This window comes from Nycticebus coucang, chromosome 12 (genome assembly GCF_027406575.1).
Source record: "Nycticebus coucang isolate mNycCou1 chromosome 12, mNycCou1.pri, whole genome shotgun sequence".
Lineage (NCBI taxonomy): Eukaryota > Metazoa > Chordata > Mammalia > Primates > Lorisidae > Nycticebus > Nycticebus coucang.
Window position 1 is genome coordinate 82,802,674 of NC_069791.1, and position 20,164 is coordinate 82,822,837.

Consider the following 20,164-nt stretch of genomic DNA (forward strand, 5'->3'; position numbering starts at 1 on the left):
TTGAACCAGCACTTACATGATAGGTATCTTTTAAACTGTAAACCCAAAGGACAAAATAACATGGAAACCTTCTGCAAGGAAAAACCTTAGAAGCAAAGCAGCAGCCTGACCCTAGTTCACAGGTAAGGAAACTGAGGCAAAGGGTGAGACCAGCTTGCTGACGGGAGATCGGACTCATAGCCTAAGTCTCCCCCTTCAAGTTTGGGGCCTTCCTCTGCGTAGTGCTGCTGCCTCTTGAGCTCTTACTGTGGGTCTTGCCTGGGCCTAGCCTCTGTGAGAGGGACCTGGAAGGAACAGATCCGTTAGGCTCTATCAAGGGGGGCTTGGGAGTAAGTTCCAATGTCCAACTTAGTGGGTAATGCCTTGAGTTGGGAGGACACAGGGCTGTTTGGGATGGGTGTCTCGCCCATAGCAAAGCTTGGTACGTATCTCAGGGGCCACCAAAAGCCCTATCCCCAGACCCTCCTCTTCAGCATGCTATAGAAAATTACCTTGGTAGAGAAGTGAGTGGGGCAGATGGACAAATGTCTTTGTCTGCTTACATGGGTTTCCTATGCAATCTATGTGACCCCGAGAAGTCACTTCTCTCTAGGCCTCAGCTGCCATCTATAACATGGGGGAGTGATACTTTCACAGCCTGGTAAATGTGGTAGGTGGATCTAATCAGGGGTATGGCCTGGGCTTCTTAAAGAGGGAACGATCCTGCACTGGCCCTTTGGGAGTCCACATGAGTAGACTCAGTCACTAGTTTTCTTCTAGCCCAGGGTACTAAAAAATGTCCAGGAAATGATCCCTGGAACCCAAAAGGGTTAACCAGTCATGGCTATGATTCTCAGCTTTACCAGCCCATTCTCTCTCTGATGAGAACAAGAAAGGGAGGCAAGGGTTGGTGGTAATTTAGGGACTGAGAAACTGGCCTTGAAAAAACAGGGGGACAGAGTGGGTGATGTCTGAAACTTGCAATTTCTCACTTCCAAAGAGCCCTGTCCCCAACTGGGTCGCTTGCTGTCTCTCTTGGGTTTCAGCAACTTCTGTGCAAGGTCCTACAAACACTAATAACCCGTTAAGACTGACACAGGGGCATCACCTATCCCAGTTTTGTGACTCAGGTCAGCCTCCTTTTTCTGCTCCAATCCCATCCCTATCACCTCCCAACACCCCCCATTCCTGAAAACTCCATGGTCTTCCCAGGGGTAGCTGTGGCCACATAAGCCCAGAGCTATGGGACTGCTGGACCTTCTCCAGTGGGCCAGAAAACATCAGATTCCATGTGTGGAGAAGTTCTCACTTGGGCACCACTTCCCCTGAGGCCTGTGAAGGGCCCAGGGGAACCTACAGGGGAATTCTATATCATGGCTTTGATATTAGAAGGGTATTGGGGAGAGGGAGAGGTTTGTCCAACTGGCCAGCGTCTTGAAAACCTGAACATTTTCTCATCTCTGCATCTCAAAGTCTGGCAGAAAGCAGAAACCCCTAGCTCTCTGGGGAATGGGTGGGTGATAGCAGTACTAGCACTAGGGGTATACAGAGAATTACAGAGAGAAATATTGTGAGGCAGGCCCTAGAAGGGACACTAACAACGCTTTGATTTTAAAAGCAGGAATACACAGATCTAGATGGGAGAGGGAATTGTCCAAGGTCAAACAAAGAAGGGCAGGGAGGGGCCAAGTCCTCCCCTCTCACCCTCCCGCATACAACACTCCGAAACAGACACTGGTCCTGATTTAATAATTTAATGGCTGTACAGGTCCTGGTCCCTCATTTCTGTTGCTTACGGGCCCACTGCTCTGGGGTCAGGGTTTTCTGCTCAAAAGCATGGATGCGTGGGAGCTCTTCCTCTAGGCACGCGTTCACCAGCCTAGAATGGGAGATGGGGTTTGGAACCGCAGGTTGAGGCCTGGGTCAAGGCTCCCGAAGGGTGACTTAGAAGACTGTGGGTGTGCCCAGGGTTGTAGTCCCCAGGACGTGAGAACACATCGGGTGAGGACTTAAATAGAAATATTCAAAGCAGGGGCCACGAAGGGGTCCTGAAGGTCACAGACCACGTTACCTGGGGTAAGGGAGTTAGGTTGCAGAGGAAGGGGGAGTGTCTGGGGTATGGTCCCGGAGCTGGAACCGCGCTGTGCGGCGTCTTCCCGGGGCCTCACCTGTGTCTCTGAAGCAGCGGCTTCCCCTCGAACTTGGAGGATACCACCAGGACCCGGAAGCTGGACGCGCAACGGTTAGGGGTTGTGTCCTCCACCTCCTACCCGGCAGAATAATAAGAATGGTGTCGAGCGCGTCCCCAGTATCCCTTTCCCCGAGTCGGGCGGCTCAACTCACCACGTGCTCGGCCTCCAGGTCCCGCTGCAGCTTCTCTCGAATGTATTCGGCGCTGAGTTCCATAGCAGAGCTGGGCGGTAGCCCAAGCGGGAACGAAACCCCCCACTCGGACCCGGGCCACACAGCTTTCCGCCCTTACAGAAGCCACTTCCGCTGGGGCCTTCACTTCCGCCCTTACTAAGGCGACGGTAAATGCGGTACTTCGCCTTCCAGCAAGCCTGGCTTTCCGACCCTCAAGGGTTTGCGCACTTGCCATCAGTTAACCAATCAGTCTGCGTAAGGACGGACCTCGCCGGAGCGGAGGCTGATAGGCTGGCGCTGCCCACACGGCTGTCTGGGTTCTGGGGACAGGCTTTCACAACTCCGTCCCGCCAGGAGAGGGTGCACGAGCCCGCGTATCTATGGCTTCCACTGTGCCTCGGGACCATCCCCGAGTACTTTTTGAGAAACGAACATCTGAACAGCCCTAACAACCCAGCTCTCCGCGTGGTCGTGGGTCACAGCCGTCAACTCCCAGCAGTAGAACCTTGGACACAAGCCCCATGGCCCCCGCGGGGGACGCAGCAAGGCCGGGGCGTTTCTTCGGTGTCTACCTGCTTTACTGCCTGAACCCTCAGCACCTGGGCCGTGTCTACGTGGGGTTTACTGTCAACCCGGTTCGACGGGTCCAGCAGCACAATGGAGGCCGCAAAAAAGGCGGAGCCTGGCGGACAAGCGGACGAGGACCCTGGTAAGAGGGGACGGGTCTCTGTGCTAGGAAGGAAATCTACGCGGAGGAGGCGGGCTCCACAGGGGAGAAACTTGAAGAGAGGGGCGGGTCAGGCCCCTGACAGTGGGTACAGCTGGTTTGGGGACTGATAGGGCTGGAACGAGGGAAGTGGATCTGGTGTAGAGGGCGGAGCCCATCACAAGGGCAGAGCGTGACGCGGAGGCGGTGCACCAACTCAGGGGAGGGGGCTGGCTAGGGGAGAGGTCTGATGATCTAGGCTGGGGGCCGGCGACAAGTAGTCGGAGTTGGAATTGATCCTAGAAGGGAGAAGAACTGAACACAGCCAAATACCTGGGCCTGGAGGCGGGGTCTGAAGTTGGCAGGTGCGAGGAGGCGTACTTCCCGAAGGGTGCGGGGCCTCATGGCTAGGCTCGAAGCCGAAGTCGGGTGTCAGGACACCGCTCTCACATGGGGCTGGCGGTGAACCACGGCAGGGGTTTCGGCATGAAGGAGTGGGGTGCTCACGGGCCGCGCCCTCGTTCTCTCCCAGGGAGATGGTGCTTGTCGTGCACGGCTTCCCGTCTGCGGTGGCTGCCCTTCGGGTAAGAAAAGAGATCGGGCGGGGGGCGGGCCGGAAGCTTGGGGCTTGCCCCTTGCGGCCTCCTGCCCCTAGCGGGCCTGACGTTCTGTACCTCCACCACAGTTCGAATGGGCCTGGCAGCACCCGCACGCGTCGCGCCGCCTGGCGCACGTGGGTCGGCGCCTGCGCAACGAGGGTTCCTTCAAGTTCCACCTGCGCGTGCTAGCGCACATGCTGCGCGCGCCGCCCTGGGTGCGCCTCCCGCTAACATTGCGCTGGTTGCGTCTGGACTTCCGCCGGGATCTCTGCCTGCCGCCGCCGCCGCATGTGCCGCTGGCCTTCGGGCCTCTGCCGCCTCGGGGCTTTATGTCAAGACCCTGCGCTAGTCCCTGTGCTGACACCGAGCCTGAACTGGAAGCCGGCTGCACACTATGTGCGGGCGCCCTGCAGGTGAGATCAGCTCCACGGAGGGGCCGGTCTAGGGTCCAGACTTAAAAGTTGTTTGTTGAGGGACCACCGACAAACTTTGACCGCAGGACCGGGGAATCGAAACCAATAGACTGTCACCAAAGATTATAGGGGTAGAAATTTTATTAGCCCACGGGGAGCTCAGCAGGCCATGAGCCTTAAAGCACTGAGCTCTCCAAGTCGTTCCCACAAAGCTTTTATACTAGTATTCTAGCAAGACATATACAGAGTTATAGTTACAAATGTTAAGTCATGGGAAAATTTTATTTTATTTTTTTCTTTTTGAGACAGTTTCACTATAGACCCTCAGTAGAGGTCCCTGGTGGTCACAACTCACAGCAACCTCAAACTCGGACTTAAGCGATTCTCTTGCCTCAGCCTCCCCTGTAGCTGGGACAATAGGCACCTGCCACAACGCCCAGCTATTTTTTTGTTTCAGTTGTCATTGTTGCTTTATCAGGCCCAGGCTGGGTTCTAACCCACCAGGCTGGGTGTATGTGGCTGGCACCCTACCCACTGAGCTACTGGCGCCGCAAATGGGAAAATTTTAGTTAGCAGACAAAAGACGTTGTAAAAAGTTAATGATTATATTTCTCAAGGAACTAGAGTGATAGTATTTGTTACATAGGCTCTTTCAAGGTTATTCCTGTTTAGTGTATCTCTTACAAAGTTCATTCTTGCCTTTGGAGGCTGAGTTCTGCATTCTCACACCACCAGGAAGTATAAGATTTATTTCTCCTTCCTTACCCCCATTTCTAAAATGGGGGTGATAGTACTTGTGGCCGTTCCTGAATACACTAGTGCCTCTTCAGGGCCTTTCCCTTTCCCTGGAAGGGTTTTCTGTAGACCAGGCGTCCTCAAACTTTTTAAACAGGGGGCCAATTCACTGTCCCTCAGACCATTGGAGAGCTGGACTATAGTTTAAAAAAAAAAACTATGGGGTGGTGCCTGTGGCTCAGTGAGTAGGGTGCTGGCCCCATATACTGAGGGTGGTGAGTTCAAACCCAACCCTGGCCAAACTGCAACAATAAAAAAAAATTAAAAAAAAAAACAAACAAAAAACTATGAACAAATTCCTATGCACACTACACATACCTTATTTTGAAGTAAAAACCAAAACCGGAAGAAATACAATTCACACTGCTTCATGTGGCCCGCGGGCTGCAGTTTGAGGACACCTGCTGTAGACCTTCTGTCTTTTTATTTATTTATTTATTTTTTTTGTGGTTTTTGGCCGGGGCTGGGTTTGAACCCGCCACCTCCAGCATACGGGACTGGCACCCTACTCCTTGAGCCACAGGCGCCGCCCAGACCTTCTGTCTTGATAACATACCACCTTTTCAGTGAGATTCTCCCTGGTTCACCATTTTAAATTGCACTTTTCTTGTACACTTTTCTGTCCCGTTTCTTTTTTTTTTTTTTTGAGACAGAGTCTCACTATGTCACTGTCTGTAGAGTGTTGAGGCATCTAGTGTCACAGCTCACAGCAACCTCAAACTCTTGGGCTTAAGTGATTCTCTTGTCTCAGCCTCCCAAATAGCTGACACTACAGGCGCTAACCACAATGCCTAGCTCTTTTTTTTGTGGCAGTTGTCATTGTTGTTTAGCAGGCCCAGGCTGGGTTCAAACCCTCCAACCTGGGTGTATGTAGCTGGTGCCCTACTCACTGAACTACTGGTGCAGCCCCTTTTTTTTCTCTTAACGCTTAACCATTGTCTGACATATTTTATTATCCTATTAGTCTCCCCTCACCCCCATACTAAACTCCAGGAGGGCTGCTCTCATTCACTACTATAGATATTTAACAAATTAATAGATGGTCCTGGCTTTTTCTGAGTGTGCAGTGAACATACACAAGTTTAGGGCCTGGTGCAGTGGCTCACACCTGTAATCCTAACACTCTGGGAAGCCGAGGCAGGTGGAGCTCAGGAATTGGAGACCAGCCCTCATGGCTACTAAAAATAGAAAAAAGTAGCCGAGCATGGTGGCATATACCTGTAGTCCTAGCTACTTAGAAGGCTGAGGCAAGAGAATTGCTTGAACCCAGGAGTTTGAGATTAATATGAGCTACCATGATACCATAGCTCTCTACCAAGGGCAACAGAATGAGATTCGGTCTCAAGAAAAAAAAAGTTTAGTACTTGCCATTCAGAGATCTAAGCTGCCTGAGGTTATTTGGCCTGTAAGCAACTACAGATCTGGCTGCAGTGGCCAAGCTGTCACATAATCACTGCTAATGCTTAGAAGAAGCTGAACAGCTTAATTCCTGGGAGTAAGTATTTTACCCTTCGCTGTACCTCAGTTTCTTCATCTGAAAGATGCAAAAAGTAATGTGTACCTCCTAGGGTTGTTTTAAGTAATTACTCTGGAACTGTGTCCTATTCATGGAAATACTTTATGAGGATTAGCTACATCATTCCTCTTACCTGCTTGTCACCTCTGACAGGATGAAGAGGGTCCCTTGTGTTGCCCCCACCCTGGCTGCCCCCTAAGAGCCCATGTGATCTGCCTGGCAGAGGAGTTCCTTCAGAAAGAACCAGGGCAGCTTTTGCCCCTAGAGGGCCAATGCCCTAGGTGAGTTCATTACCCCTATCCCTGCCTGGTCTAGCTCTGGGAAGGGGGTGCCCAGTTGTCCAATCCAGGTGCAGGAGCTGAGTCCTCATCTTGGCACCCTGAGCCTAGCCTGGAGGGGGATTATGAAGCCTGACCCTTGTATTTTCTCATCCAACCCTTTGGTAGCTGTAAGAATTCAGTGCTTTGGGGAGACCTGATCCGGCTGTCCTGGATGGAAACTGAGGAGGAAGAGGAGTCGGAATTGGAAGAGGTGAGAGATGACCTTGCCTCAGCCTCTCTACCCTCCTCCATCCTCTGGGCTGCCTTTGACCAACCCCCCTTGCCTCCACAGGAACATTGGACAGACATGCTGGAGACTGATCCTCAGTGTCCCTAGCCCTCCTGTCACTCCTTTTCTGTGCAATCCCCTACCAGCGTGGGTCTGGCCAGGTTTTACTTTAGTTCAATAAATAGTCTAAGTTAAAGGTACTTTTTGGTGTTTGTTGGGGAGAAGGGGTGGAACAAGTAGGCAGGGGCTTGGGTGAGAGGAAGGAGGGGCCACCACTGGCCCAAGAAATGTGACCAGCCCCTCCTCTGCCTTGGAGGCTCCACTGCCTCAGCTTTTCCACCTTGCCTGTGAGGTCACATAGTTCTTTGAAGGCTCAGGAGACTCACACCATTACTTAGACTGTTACCTGCTTCCCAGTAACAGTCCTGGCTTGACTATGGACTTTAGTCCAAATAGTGAGGACAAAGGCTGAGGAGGAAGGTGGGATGCTCTCCCTCCATGGGGTCCTGTGGCTTCCAAGCCCAGTCTGTTCTTTTTTTTTTTTAATTATTTTTTATTAAATCATAACTTTGTACATTGATGCATTTATGGGGTTCAGGGTACTACTTCGATATATGATGTGAAATGCTTACATTGAACTAAGTAACACATCCATCACAATTATACTCATTTCTTAATAGTTTTGAAATGTACCATTGCATCATGCACATTAGGTGAGGTCTCCCCAAATACCCTCCCTCCTCCCAAATCCCCCCTCCCCTCCCCTCTCTCTATAAGTTATGTTTTGCCATTCATATGAGTGTGTAGGTGATTATATACTGATTTCATAGTAGTATGGAGTACATTGGATACTTTTTTTTCCATTCTTGAGATACTTTACTAAGAAGAATATGTTCCAGCTCCATCCAGGTAAACATAAAAGATGTGAAGTCTCCGACTTTTTTATGGCTGCATAGTATTCCATAGTGTACATATGCCACAATTTGTTAATCCATTCATGGGTCGATGGGCACTTGGGCTGTTTCCATGTCTTGGGCTATTATGAATTGGGCTGCAATAAACATTCTGGTGCAAATGTCTGTTGTAAAATAATTTTTGGTCATCTGGGTATATACCTAGTGGAGGAATTTCAGGATTGAACGGTAGGTCTACTTTTAGTTCCTTGAGTATTCTCCAAACTTCTTTCCAAAAAGGTCATATTAGTTTGCATTCCCACCAGTAATGTAGAAGCATTCCCTTCTCTCTGCATCCACACCAACATCTGTAGTTTTAGGATTTTGTGATGTGGGCTGATCTTACTGGAGTTAGATGATATCTCAAAGTGGTTTTGATTTGCATTTCTCTCATGATTAAGGATGATGAGCATTTTTTCATGTGTTTGTAGGCCATGCACCTATCTTCATCAGAGATGTTTCTGTTCAAGTCTCCTGCCCACATGGAAATGGGGGTGATTTATTCTTTTCTTATTGATTAGTTTGAATTCTCCATAGATTCTAGTTATCAGACCTTTGTCAGAAGCATAACCTGCAAAAATCTTCTCCCATTCTGAAGGTTGTCTTACTGTGTTGTTGGCTGTGCAAAAGCTTTTTATTTTGATCAGATCCCAGTAATGTATTTTTGGTGTTGCTTCAATTGCCTGGGGGGAGTCCTCCTCATAAAATATTCTTCTAGGTCAATTTCTTCAAGTGTTTTCCCTGCACTCTCTTCTAGTATTTTTATAGTTTCATGTCTTAAGTTTAAATCTTATATCCAGTGAGAATCAATTTTTGTTAATGGTGAAAGGTGGCAGTCCAGTTTCAGTCTTCTACAGGTCGCCACCCAGTTCACCGCACACTATTTGTTTCCCCCACTGAATATTTTTGATAGGCTTGTCAAAGATCAAATGACAATAAGTAGCTGGGTTCATCTCTTGGTTCTCTATTCTGTTCCATAAATCTACTGCTCTGTTTTTGTGCCAGTACGATGCTGTTTTGATCACTATAGATTTATAGTGTAGCCTGAAGTCTGGTAATGTGATACCTCCTGATTTGTTCTTATTTCTGAGTAATGTATTTGCGATTAGAGGTTTTTTTCTGATTCCATATAAAACAAAGTACTTTTTTTTCAGTTCTTTAAAGTATGAGAATGGTGCTTTAATAGGGATTGCGTTAAATCTGTAGATTGCTTTGGGTAGTATGGACATTTTAACAATGTTGATTCTTCCCAGCCATAAGCATGGTATGTTTTTCCATTTGTTAACATCTTCAGCTATTTCTTTTCTCAGAGTTTCATAGTTCTTTTTATAGAGATCTTTCACGTCCTTTGTTAGGTAAATTCCCAGATATTTCATCTTCTTTGGCACTACTGTAAAAGAAATAGAGTCCTTGATTGTTTTTTCAGCTTGACTATTGTTGGCATATATAAAAGTTACTGTCTTGTAAGTATTGATTTTGTATCCTGAGATGCTGCTATAGTCCTTGATCACTTCTAAGAATTTTGAAGTTGAGTCCCTGGGATTTTCCAGGTATAGGATCATGTCATCAGTGAAGAGTGAGAGTTTGATCTCTTCTGACCCTATTTGGATACCCTTGATCACCTTCTCTTGCCTGATTGCGATGGCTAAGACTTCCATTACTATGTTGAATAGCAGTGGAGACAGTGGGTATCCTTGCCTCGTTCCTGATCTGAATGGAAATGTTTTCAATTTTACACCATTCAATATGATATTGGCTGTGGGTTTGCTGTAGATGGCCTCTATCAGTTTAAGAAATGTCCCTTCTATGCCTATTTTCTTAAGAATGCTGATTATGAAAGGATGCTGGATATTATCAAAGGCTTTTTCTGCATCAATTGAGAGAATCATATGGTCTTTGTTTTTATTTTATTGATGTGATGTATTATATTTATAGATTTGTGTATGTTGAACCAACCCTATAACCCTGGAATAAATGATGTATAATTTGATCATGGTATATAATTTTTCTCATGTGTTGTTGAATTCTGTTTGTTAAGATGTTATTGAATATTTTTGCATTGATATTCATTAATGATATTGGTCTATAATTTTCTTTCTTTGTTGGATCTTTTCCCGGTTTGGGTATCAGGGTGATATTTGCTTCATAGAATGTGTTGGGAAGTATTCCTTCTTTTTCTAAGCTTTGGAAAAGGTTATTTACCATAGGTACTAGTTCCTCTTGAAAGGTTTGATAGAATTCAGATGTGAAGCCATCTGTCCCTGGACTTTTCTTTTAGGGAGATTTTATATTGTTGATGCTATTTCAGTGGTTGATATAGGTCTATTCAAGATTTCTAATTCTTTCTGGTTGAATCTAGGAACGTGGCGTGCTTCCAGGTATTGGTCCATTTCCTTCAGATTATCTTATTTCTGGGAATAGAGATTTTTGTAGTAATCATTGAGGATTTTTTGAATTTCTGAATTGTCTGTTATGTCTCCTTTATCGTTTCTGGTAGACGGTATTAGAGATTTTACTTTTCTGTTTCTGATTAGGTTGGCCAGTGGTTTATCTGTTTTGTAAATCTTTTTTTTTTTTTTTTTTTTGTAGAGACAGAGTCTCACTGTACCGCCCTCAGGTAGAGTGCCGTGGCGTCACACGGCTCACAGCAACCTCTAGCTCTTGGGCTTACGCAATTCTCTTGCCTCAGCCTCCCGAGCAGCTGGAACTACAGGCGCCTGCCACAACGCCCGGCTATTTTTTTGTTGCAGTTTGGCCGGGGCTGGGTTTGAACCCACCACCCTCGGCATATGGGGCGGGCGCCCTACTCACTGAGCCACAGGCGCCACCCTGTTTTGTAAATCTTTTGAAAAACCCAACTTTTTGTTTCATTGATCTTCTGAATGATTCTTTTGTTTTCAATTTCATTTAGTTCTGCCCTAATTTTGGTTATTTCTTTTCAACTTTGGAGTTGCAGTGTTCTTCCTTTTCCAGTTGCTTGAGATGTTCCATTAAGTTGTTGGCTTCCTCTCTTTCTGTTTTCTTAAGGAAGGCCTCCAATGCTTTAAATTTCCTTCTTAGGACTGCCTTTGCCATATCCCACAGGTTTTGATAATTTGTGTCTTTGTTATCCTTTTGTTCCAGAAGTTTGGTGATTTCCTTCTTAATCTCGTCTTTGACCCAGCTATCATTCAGTCTAAGATTATTTAGCTTCCATGACTTTGTTTGAGTATGAAGATTCTCGTTACTGTTGAGTTCAACTTTTATTCCATGGCGTTTCAAGAAGATACAAGGAATAATTTCTACACTTTTAAATTTGCTGAGGTTAGACTTGTGTCCTAGGATATGATCTATTTTGGAGGATGATCATGGGCTGATGGGAAGAATGTATATACAGTTTTATTAGGGTGAAATGTTCTGTAGAATGTTCTGTTTCTTTGTTTAGTTTCTTCTTGGAGAATCTATCCAAAACTGTCAAAGGGGTGTTAAAATCTCCAACTATTATAGTGCAGGAAGATATCAAGTTGTTCATATCCATTAGGGTCTGCTTTATGAATTGAGGAGCATTCTGGTAGGGGGCATAAATGTTAATTATCAAAATCTCTTCATGTTGTGTGTTTCCCTTGACAAATATGTAGTGACCTTCCTTATCTTTCTTTATCTTTGTTGGTTTAAAGCCAATTATATCTGCTACTACAATTGCAACCTCTGCTTTTTTTCTGGTTTCTATTTGCCTGTATTATACAAGTCCATCCCTTCACCCTGTGTCTATTTTTATCCTTTAAGGTAAGATGAGATTCTTGTATACAGCAGATATCTGGTCTGAGTTTATGTATCCAGTCAACCAGCCTGTGCCTCTTAAGAGGACAATTTAAAGCATTCACATTAATTAAGACAATTGATAAGCCTGGTTGTGTTTTGGGTCTCATGATTTTCAGATGTCTAGTGGACATTTTTAATCCTGTCACCACTGTGGAAGTTGGGATTTGTTCAAAAGTTTCTGGGTGAATTTACTTTGGAGGTAGAGCATTGTGCTGGTCATTGTAGAGGATGGGTCTGAGAATATCCTGGACAGCTGGTTTAGTTATGGCAAATTTTTTCAACATGTCTGTGTCATTAAAGTATTTGATTTCTCCATCACAAATGAAACTCAGTTTAGCTGGATAGAGGATCCTGGGCTGGAAATTGTTTAGGTTTAGGAGACTGAAAGTCGATGACCATCTTCTTCTGGCTTGAAACATTTCAGCCAAGAGATCTGAAGTCATTCTGATATTTCTCACTTTGTAGGTGATGCTTTTCTTATGTCTGGCTGCTTGCAGAATTTTTTCCTTCATCTTAACTTTGGCAAAGTTAATCACAATGTGTCTAGGAGATGCTTTATTTGGATTGAGTCTTGCTGGGGTTCTGAAACTGTCTGCTATCTGAAGTTCTGTATCTCTTGCAATGCTTGGGAAATTCTCCAAAATGTCTGTACCTTTAGAACCATTCTCTTCTTCAGGAATTCCTATAAGACGAATGTTTGATCTTTTGGAGTGATCCCACGGCTCTCTCAAGGAATGATCAGTTTTTGCTCTCTATTTGTCTACCTCTTTGAGTGTTTGGGAATGTTCAAAAGCTTTGTCTTCAGTTTCAGAGATCCTTTCTCTGCCTGGTCAACTCTATTACTGAGGGATTCTACTGTATTTTGGAGCTCTTCAACTTTTTCGTTTCCTTGAGCTCTGCTATCTCTTTTTTCATTATGTCCGTATCTTTGGTGACTTGAGCTTTGAATTCATTAATTTCTTGAGATAACTTTAGAACTACTCTTTGGAATTCAGTTTCTATCTTTTCTTCCATTCCATTTATCTTATTTACCTTTCATATTCTGAATTCGATTTCTGACATTGCTGCCATTTGTCTATGTATGGCATCTTCAGTTGTATCTCCTTTGTCATTTCTTGGGGGAGGGGGGTTGATCTACTCTGGTTATTCATGTTCCAGAGTTCTTCTGTTGGGTCTGCCCATGTTTATTTTCCACCGTTTGGTTATTAGAACTGGTAGGGTGAGATTGAATTGGGATTCCCAGGTAGTAGAGATAGCCCCTTACCAAAGCACTAGGCTTTGTAATTGTGGTTTTATTTCCTACAACCTTACAAAGGCCCCTTTCAGAGTTTTAGCCAAAGACTCTGAGGACCTACTTGGTGAGATAGCGCAAGCTAGCTCTGTTTTGATATCAGCCAACCTCTACCCTATCCTAACAAACCACAATATTAGGTTTAAATCTCGATGGTGAAGAGATACAAACAGCTGCAGCGCCCAGCCCTCACCCTTCAGTTCTTTTCTGCTACAGAACTTCGAAGGTCAATCTCAGAATAACCAAATTGTCTCAGGCAGTGCAAACCCTGCTCAACAGAGAGGGATTCAAGGGTCTCCAATAGCACAGTTGGAGCCAGGGATCCATATTGCCGCCCACCAGACTCAGTCCACACTGTTGTCCACTTCTCTGCTCACAGGCCTAGCTGGAGCCAGGGGCCACGCCCCCACCCACCAGTCTCAGTCCACACACAGCTAGCCTCTGCTTGCCAGACCAGTTGGAGTCAGGGGACCACATCCCTGCCAGCCAGTGTCAGTCCATTGCCTGGCAAGCTTTTGTTCCCAGGCTCTGTTGGAGTCAGGGCACCAGGCACCACCCTCCAGTCTCCGTCTACACACAGCTAGCCTCTGCTTGCCAGACCAGTTGGAGTCAGGGGACCACGCCCCTATCTGCCAGTGTCAGTCCACTGCCTGGCAAGCCTCTGTTCACAGGCTCTGTTAGAGTCAGGGCACCGCATCCATAGGTCTCAGTCCTCACCTGGTAAGCCTCTGCTCACCAGCCCCACTGGAGACAGTGGACCATGCCCTAGCCCTCAGGTCTTGGTTCACACCAAGTAAGCCACTGCTTGAGGGTTCTGTTGGAATCAGGGGACCATCCCCTTGCTCTCAGGTCTCAGTCCATGCCTATCCAGCCTCTGCTCACAGGCCCAGCAGGGGCTGGGGACCAGCCCTGTCTGTTGAACTCAGTCCGCATGGGGCAACCACTCTCCCGCTGTGGGTGCCGTCAGAGCCAGGGGTTCTGCAACCTGTCCCATCAGACACAGCTCGAACCGAGGGTCAACACTAACACTGGACAGGCATAGTCACAACCAGGGGACTGATCCTCCTCCCACTGAGTGTCCCTTTCTTCCCATACCCTCTTTCTTCCCCGTTAATCACAGATTCCATCCGAATGGTTGGCAATCCACACTATGCCCAGTTCTCTCAGGACAAGACCAAACACTCTGTGCTCTGCAGGGGGCAGAACTTCAGACCGCCATGGGAGGGGGAAAGGGCGGATGGGGAGTTTGGACTTGTGGGAAAATATCTGTTTAATTTTATGCCTGGCGGGTTGGTGTCTAGATTCATAAGTGGGACCTCCCTGGAGAAAGAGACCTGGAGTTTCGCAGCTCTCTCCAGTGAAGTAAAATGAGAGGTCCTTTTTTCCCTGCTCATTCACAGAGCGGCAGGCCCCCTGCTTGGGGGAGGAGTCTCCTGTCCTCTAGTCGATAGACTTTGTACCTATAATTTATTTTCTTGAATAATCTTCCTTGGAGTTATAGCTTGCCAAACTTCTTTCTTGGCTCAGCTCCCTGTCTTTGGCTTCATAGAGTCCGATTCTGTCCAGTTTTTCTTCTGCTCAGGAGCATCTGCCGAGGGTTGCTACCAGTCAGCCATTGTCCCAGAATTTCCCCAGCCTGTTTTTGTCTCTGTCTGCGGAGCCTCCTTCAATCCCAGGGAAGAAAAGCACCTTCTGGGGATTGTTATTCTTCTGCCAGCCAGGAATGATGCTCTGTGAGGTCCCATGAGAGAGCTGTGAAGCTGGGACTCACTCTGTGATTGACTAGGCTCCAGTATCCTCATTTCTTCTTTTTTTTTTTTTTTAAGAGAAGAGTGTCAAGCTCTCGCCCTGAGTAGAGTGCCGTGGCATCACGGCTCACAGATACCTCAAACTCTTGGGCTTAAGTGATCTTCTTGCCTCAGCCTCCCGAGTAGCTGGGATTACAGTTGCCCGCCACAGCACCCGGCTATGTTTTTGGTTATAGTTGTCATTGTTTGGCCCAGGCAAAATTTGAACCCGCCAGCTACGGTGTATGTGGCTGGTGCCTTAGCCACTTGAGCTACAGGGTGAGCCTCCTCATTTGTTCTTATACTGTACTGCCTCAGAGAGAACTTTCCTCACTCTGCTGCACCCCCTCCCCACCCCCACCCAACCTCTTCATGGTGCCCACCCATATCACTCTAAACCTGCCTAAGGTCAGAGCCTGGAATGCCTGGGCCACTGGGGGCCTATAGGCTGCCCTGCGTCAGAACTCGTGGCACCTTTAAGACTGACCTGGAGCTAGCAGGAAGATGAGTGGCCCTGCCCATGCCTGCCTGGCAAATATCCACCTTTCTCCACTCATCTTCCCCCTTCACAAAGTCAACAAAAAATAGCTGCCTATTGGTCTGCTTTGCAGTTCAGAGGGGCAGGTCAGGATCAGATTACAGCTCCAAAAACAAACCACTATAGGGCCCTTTCTCCTTTCAGTCTTTTGTTTTCTACACACTAAACTTGGGGTTTTAGGTTAATCTTAAGTGTCACTACAGCTGGAGTGTTAAGGAGGATAATATAGAGCCCCCACCCCACCCCAAACTCCACCCTTTCCTTCCGGAGGACTGCAACGTCCCAGCTACAGATCCCTCCCACTTTGGAACTACAAAGACTTCAGCCCAGAGAGCAGCTCTGCATCAACCACATCACACCAGCACTGAGCCACAGCACGCAGAGGTGGGCATAAGGCCAGGTTCCTGAGAGGTCGGGTGAGTGCCAGAGTGAGAGCCAGCTGGGCCAGAGTCCCCTTACCCTGCTTAGTTTCTGATCCCAATATTCCCAAGGCAGAGGCCGGCTCTTGCCGCTGGGTCCCTCTGCTTCTGCCCTCTGATGTCCCTGCTTTTTTCCAATGGATATCCCATTTCAGTACAGCTCTAGCCTGGCCTGAATCCTCCTCCCCTCCTGCGGAGTCATCAGAGTTTTGCTCATTCACATACCATACTCTGGCCCCCAAAACAAGTTCAGCTGCTCAATTGGCCATGTTTGTTCCAGAGCCAAGATACAGTTGTGACTAAGAGAGTAGGATCACAGCCTGGTTGTCCTGGGGGTTTCCGCATGCGAAGGGCTTGTGGGGCTCAAGAAGGGGAACCAAGGGTAGAGGAGCCCCTTGGGTGGGGGCTGGCACTGCAGTGGAAGTAGTAAGAGAAAGCTTGTTAGTAGGAGGGAGTTAGGACAGGCAGGCTCTAGAGTTTTCTTCATTGCAGGCTGGAATCTTCTGGAGAGCTTCAAAAACCCAGATATGTGGGCCCAGCCCCAGAGAGGATTTTTTTTTTTTTTTTTTGGAGGCAGAGTCTCACTGTCACCCTTGGTAGAGTGCTGTGGCATCAGAGTTCACAGCAACCTCAAACTCTCTGGCTCAAGCAATTCTCTTGCCTCAGCCTCCTGAATAGCTGGGACTACAGGCGCCAGCCACAACACTCAGCTATTTTTTTTTTTTTTTTGGTTGCAGTTGTCATTGTTGTTTAGCAGGCCCGGGCCAGGCTTGAACCCACCAGCCTCCGTGTATGTGGCCGGCGCCCTACTCACTGAGCTACAGGCACCGAGCCCCCAGAGAGGATTTTAATTGGTCTAGCATACAGCCTGGGCACAGGAGTTCTGAAAATCTCTGCAGGGTAAATCAAAGGTGTAGCCAAAGCTGCACCGCACTGTACTAGAGTCCCCACTCTACCACACACTAACTTTGTAAGCTCGAGCAAGTTGTCCAACCTCCCCAAACCTCAGTGTCTTCATCTTAAAGCACAACTTCAGCAAATGGTATTGTGATGATATTAAGGGCTCTGGCCTCTGACACAGCAGCATGGAGCTGGTCCAGGACATTTGCCACCCACCACTAAAATATGTGAAGGGGATCCCACTCATCAAGTACTTTGCAGAGGCACTTGGGCCACTGCAGAACTTCCAGGCCCTGCCTGATGACCTGCTGATCAGCACGTATCCCAAGTCAGGTAGGTGAGGAGGGCCACCCACCCTCCCCGGCTGCTGTCCCCACATCCTCAGCCCCTGCTTACTTCCCTTTCCCATCTCTCTCCCTTTCTAGGCACCACTTGGGTGAGCCAGGTACTGGACATGATCTACCAGGGTGGCAACCTAGAGAAGTGTCACCAGACCCCCATCTACGTCCGAGTGCCCTTCCTTGAGTTCAAAGTCCCAGGGTTTCCCTCAGGTTTGTGGTGGGGTGCTGGGGGTGAGTAGAATGAAGGGAGGGAGGTCTGGACTCTAGCTCACCAAATCTTTCCCCACCCGTGGCTTAGGCTTTGAGACTCTGAAAGCATCACCAGCCCCACGGCTCATCAAGACACACTTGCCCCTGGCCCTGCTCCCCCAGACTCTGCTGGATCAGAAGACCAAGGTAAGAGGCAGGGGAAACCACGGGGAGGTTCTTGGGGACATCTAGCTTTAGTTCTATTCTTCTGGGAAGGTCTCTTGAGCCTTTTCTCTTCTTGAGGGGAAGATTCTTTGCTTCTTGCTCTTATGGGGGTCAAAGAAAGAAAGAGGCTGTTCAGTGCAGACCTGAGGAAGATGGAGTCCAGGTACTTACAAGCCCTCAGGGTACAAAGCTGGTGGGAACCTGGCATGTCTTGCTCTGAATCTGGGTGTGATGGCATTGACAGAGATTAGTGTAAAATACAGCTCCAGGGACCAGCCAGAGCTCTGAAATCAGAGCAGGGTTCAAATCCCAGCCCACTCATGCCTGTCAAGCAAGTCAGTCTCTAAGCCTCAGTTTCTTCCTTTGCCAGACACAGGGATGCTATCTAGGGTGACAGGAAGGCAGAATGGGGAGCCCAGGACTAGTGTGGGGTATGCTGTGTGGCAGTGGTGCGGGGGTTGGGGTGATCTGCCTCTGCAGGTGGTCTATGTTGCCCGAAATGCAAAGGACGTGGCTGTCTCTTATTACCACTTCTACCGCATGGCCAAAGTGCACCCTGATCCTGGCACCTGGGACAACTTCCTGGAGAAGTTCATGGCTGGGGAAGGTGGGCCCAACTCAAGGAAGGAGGGGGGTGGAGCTGAGGAACAGCAGCTAAGACTAACACCAAGCCCTGTGTTGGTGCCCCTGCCCCTTCTCCAGTTTGCTATGGGTCCTGGTACCAGCACGTGCGGGAGTGGTGGGAGCTCAGGCACACCCACCCTGTCCTCTACCTCTTCTATGAAGACATGAAGGAGGTGAGACCACCTGTTCTACTTCCCTCCATGCCACACCTGGGTGGCAGGAACTTCACAGGGGCTTGCCAAGGTTCTCTCAGCCCCTTTGGTATGGCAGTCCGCCTACACCAATCCTGGACCCTGCCCTGTCTTCCCACAGCTGCAATGCCAGCTGTACACCTCTTATCTCTAGCACCTGAGTCATCGGCAGTTCACTGCCACCCATTCTCCCTGCCAAAGCATTTGCCAAGTCCTGGGACCAGTTAGGAAAGAACACTTGTGCTTGTCTTTACCCACAGGAAGCAAACAGCGTATTACAGGATTAGCAGAGGGCAATTGATTTTACCCCAGGGAAAGAGGACGAGTGAGGCAAGGAGCTGGCTCAGAGGTTTCTGGTGGAAGTATCTTTTCTTTTTTTGAGGTTTTTTTTTTTTTTTTTTTCTTTCTGAGACAGAGCCTCAAGCTGTTGCCCTGGGTAGAGAGCCGTGGCATCACAGCTCACAGCCACCTCCAACTCCTGCCTCCGCCTCCCAAGTAGCTGGGACTACAGACACCCACCACAACACCTGGCTATTTTTTGGTTGCAGCCGCCATTGTTTGGCGGGCCTGGGATAGTTTCGAACCTGCCAGCTCAGGTGTATGTGGCTGGTGCCTTAGCCGCTAGAACCACAGGCACTGAGCCCAGATCTTTTCTGGTGTTAGAGAGGGGATCCCTCTTTTGTTTGCTCAGTGACAATCCAAACCCCATTGACAAACCCTCTGTTGCTCCAGAACCCCAAAAGGGAGATTCAGAAGATTCTGGAGTTTATAGGGCTCTCCCTGCCAGAAAAGATTGTGGACCATATAGTCCACCACACGTCTTTTGAGGAGATGAAGAAGAACCCCATGACTAACTACACCACTATCCCCTCTGACATCATGGACCACAGTGTTTCTCCCTTCATGAGGAAAGGTGGGTGCTCAGCCAGGATAGGTGTTCAGGGAGGGTGGGAACAGCAGCCAGAGCCTGCCCTGAGCTATGGGGCTTCCTTTGTGGTGGGACTCCAGCCTTGTCCCCCCTCTCCACAAGGCATGGCTGGTGACTGGAAAACCCTCTTCACTGTGGCCCAGAATGAGCAATTTGATGCTGACTATGCCCAGAAGATGGCTGACTGTGACCTCAGCTTTTGCTCATAGCTGTGAGTGGTGTTCAGTGGGAATCACTCCAGATGAAGTGTGTGAAACAAGCCTGACCCATGAATAAAATATTCTGTCCTCAAAATATGATTTGTGTTCATTGTAGTAGGGCTCTGATGAAAGCTCAGAGGAAACTTGAGCTGAAAGAGTAAATGCCCACTGGGACCAACTAGGGCCAGCTCCCCAATTCACTGTTTGGGGAAAGGAAGAACATCTGGAGAAGTAAAAAAATCTTGTGACACAGCCGAGGGGGGAAAGTATTTATTCGATCACAGAACACCTTTGTTGTTTTCCCCCATGAGGGTGGTGGGAGATGGCGAGTCTGCTGGCCAGCTTCACTTTTTCTTGGGCTCCTTACAAGCCACCACGTACCTCTGGGCCACATTGAGGGGAGGCGAGTAACCATCTGCATAGGAGGTATCTTCAAACAGGACCGAGTAGTCATCCTGGGGCTATAGCAGAGGTGGACAAGAGGGCTGGTCAGAGGCCTTGGCCAGGCCAGCCTCCCCCACCCTCATTTTATACTTGGAGTTAGGACGTCTTGCTCCCATCCCTGCTCTTTTCTCAGCAACAAAGGGCCAAGGACGGGCTAAAGAGCAGAAAGGGGCTTGGCGCCTGTGGCTCAAGTGGCTAAGGCACCAGCCACATACACCTGAGCTGGCGGGTTCGAATCCAGCCTGGGCCCACCAAACAACAATGATGGCTGCAACCAAAAAAATAGCCGGGCTTTGTGGTGGGTGCCTGTAGTCCCAGCTACTTGGGAGGCGGAGACAAGAGACTCGCTTGAGCCCAGGCATTGGAGGTTGCTGTGAGCTGTGATGCCATAGCACTCTAACCAGGGCAATAG

General features: G+C 48.4%; 4 protein-coding genes across 13 annotated transcripts in view; 2 read left to right on the plus strand and 2 right to left on the minus strand.

The window, feature by feature from the left end:
• Window positions 1–1,717: 1,717 nt before the first annotated feature.
• Window positions 1,718–2,584, minus strand: BOLA2B (bolA family member 2B). Its single transcript, XM_053556974.1, is given in 4 exon segments — window positions 1,718–1,858; window positions 2,148–2,245; window positions 2,323–2,424; window positions 2,426–2,584. Coding segments are annotated over 4 exon segments (453 nt in total). The 5' UTR covers window positions 2,579–2,584; the 3' UTR covers window positions 1,718–1,758.
• Window positions 2,585–2,861: 277 nt separating this feature from the next.
• SLX1A (SLX1 homolog A, structure-specific endonuclease subunit) lies at window positions 2,862–7,996 on the plus strand. The gene is made up of 6 exons (XM_053556971.1): window positions 2,862–3,052; window positions 3,582–3,633; window positions 3,735–4,061; window positions 6,526–6,653; window positions 6,819–6,903; window positions 6,985–7,996. Exons 1-6 carry the CDS (start codon window positions 2,865–2,867, stop codon window positions 7,027–7,029), a joined length of 825 nt encoding a protein of 274 aa, XP_053412946.1. The 5' UTR covers window positions 2,862–2,864; the 3' UTR covers window positions 7,030–7,996.
• A 7,426-nt stretch (window positions 7,997–15,422) lies between these two features.
• LOC128562252 (sulfotransferase 1A1) lies at window positions 15,423–19,404 on the plus strand. Of its 6 annotated transcripts, none has more exons than XM_053557027.1 (8): window positions 15,423–15,707; window positions 16,772–16,943; window positions 17,036–17,161; window positions 17,250–17,347; window positions 17,873–17,972; window positions 18,068–18,162; window positions 18,913–19,093; window positions 19,211–19,404. In XM_053557027.1, the coding sequence occupies exons 2-8, from the start codon at window positions 16,796–16,798 to the stop codon at window positions 19,315–19,317; spliced, it is 855 nt and encodes a 284-aa protein (XP_053413002.1). In that variant the 5' UTR covers window positions 15,423–15,707; window positions 16,772–16,795; the 3' UTR covers window positions 19,318–19,404. The 6 variants fall into 6 exon arrangements, with proteins under 6 accessions (XP_053413002.1, XP_053413001.1, XP_053412999.1 ...); XM_053557026.1 differs by having other exon boundaries at window positions 15,426–15,707; window positions 16,736–16,943; window positions 17,846–17,972; XM_053557024.1 differs by having other exon boundaries at window positions 15,426–15,707; window positions 16,792–16,943; window positions 17,846–17,972.
• A 162-nt stretch (window positions 19,405–19,566) lies between these two features.
• SGF29 (SAGA complex associated factor 29) overlaps window positions 19,567–20,164 on the minus strand; it is a 32,531-nt gene continuing 31,933 nt past the window's right edge. For all 5 annotated transcript variants that reach the window (XM_053557030.1, XM_053557032.1, XM_053557031.1 and 2 more), the window contains one exon: window positions 19,567–19,769. In XM_053557030.1, coding sequence (XP_053413005.1) covers window positions 19,653–19,769 — 117 coding nt within the window. In that variant the 3' untranslated portion in view covers window positions 19,567–19,652. The remainder of the gene's footprint in view (window positions 19,770–20,164) is intronic.

Bases quoted from the DNA above. Each gene is read 5' to 3' on its own strand.
- LOC128562252 (XM_053557026.1), top strand. From the start codon at position 16,796: ATGGAGCTGGTCCAGGACATTTGCCACCCACCACTAAAATATGTGAAG. The intron at 16,944-17,035 runs GTAGGTGAGGAG...CTCCCTTTCTAG, and splicing joins CAGCACGTATCCCAAGTCAG to GCACCACTTGGGTGAGCCAG. The intron at 18,163-18,912 runs GTGAGACCACCT...CTGTTGCTCCAG, and splicing joins TCTATGAAGACATGAAGGAG to AACCCCAAAAGGGAGATTCA.
- SLX1A (XM_053556971.1), top strand. From the start codon at position 2,865: ATGGCCCCCGCGGGGGACGCAGCAAGGCCGGGGCGTTTCTTCGGTGTC. The intron at 6,654-6,818 runs GTGAGTTCATTA...ACCCTTTGGTAG, and splicing joins CTAGAGGGCCAATGCCCTAG to CTGTAAGAATTCAGTGCTTT. The intron at 6,904-6,984 runs GTGAGAGATGAC...TTGCCTCCACAG, and splicing joins AGGAGTCGGAATTGGAAGAG to GAACATTGGACAGACATGCT.